Source organism: Nyctereutes procyonoides, unplaced genomic scaffold, assembly GCF_905146905.1.
Source record: "Nyctereutes procyonoides isolate TBG_1078 unplaced genomic scaffold, NYPRO_anot_genome, whole genome shotgun sequence".
NCBI lineage: Eukaryota > Metazoa > Chordata > Mammalia > Carnivora > Canidae > Nyctereutes > Nyctereutes procyonoides.
The window spans coordinates 802,993-803,934 of record NW_026575117.1 but is presented as its reverse complement, the minus strand read 5'-3'; the positions used below and the strand labels follow the sequence as shown (position 1 = coordinate 803,934).

The 942-nt window shown below is 54.8% G+C and overlaps 1 protein-coding gene across 1 annotated transcript; it reads right to left on the bottom strand.

Annotated features, from left to right (window-relative positions):
* Positions 1-942, bottom strand: LOC129515384 (olfactory receptor 10K1). Its single transcript, XM_055334277.1, has one exon. The coding sequence runs from the start codon at positions 940-942 to the stop codon at positions 1-3; it is 942 nt and encodes a 313-aa protein (XP_055190252.1).

Genomic DNA, 942 nt, shown 5'->3' with positions numbered 1-942 from the left:
TTAGTGAAGAGGATACGAAGTCTGGCCCATTACTCTTCGAAAGGCTGCCTTGAATTCCTGGTTCCTCAGGCTGTAAATCATTGGATTGAAGAGTGGAGTGAGGATGGTGTAGGACACAGATATGAGCGTGTCCTGACTTGAAGAGTAGCTGGATTTGGGCCTTAAGTAGATGAAAGAGGCACAACCGTAATGCACAGTAACCACAATGAGGTGGGAGGCACAGGTGGAGAAAGCTTTGTATCTGCCAGTGGAGGATGGGATCTTCAAAATGGCAGAAATGATGCGGATGTAGGAGACCAGGATAAGGAGGAGGGGGACGACCAACACACACACACCAATCATGAATATGACCAACTGACTGAGGCGTGAGTGATGGGACGCCAACTTGAGGACAGGAGAGATGTCGCAGAAGTAGTGATGCAGCTGGTTGGAGGAGCGGAAGGGCAGGTGAAACACCAGGGAGGTGACAACCTGGGCGATAGTCAAGCCACAGGCACAGGCAGCGGCCACGAGTCCCACACACACCCGGTGTCCCATGAGCTCTGTGTAGCGCAGAGGGTTACAGATGGCCACGTAGCGGTCATACCCCATGGCTGCCAGCAGGAAGGAGTGAGAGCAGCCGAGGAAGAGGAAGGTGAACATCTGGATGGCACAGCCCATGAAGGAGATGGTCTTCTTCTGGGCCAGCAGGTCCACCAGCATCTTGGGGACGATGACAAAGGTGTAGCAGGTCTCAGAGCAGGAGAGGACAGCCAGGAAGAAGTACATGGGGGTGTGCAGGGCTCTGTCCAGCACGATAGTGGAAATGATGATGGCATTGGTGCCCAGAGTGAACAGGTAGAGCGGCAGGAAGGCGACGAAGAGCAGCCGCTGCAGCCCGGCCAGAGAGGAGAAGCCAAGGAAGATGAACTCCCTCACCAGGGTCTCGTTGCCCCGCTCCAT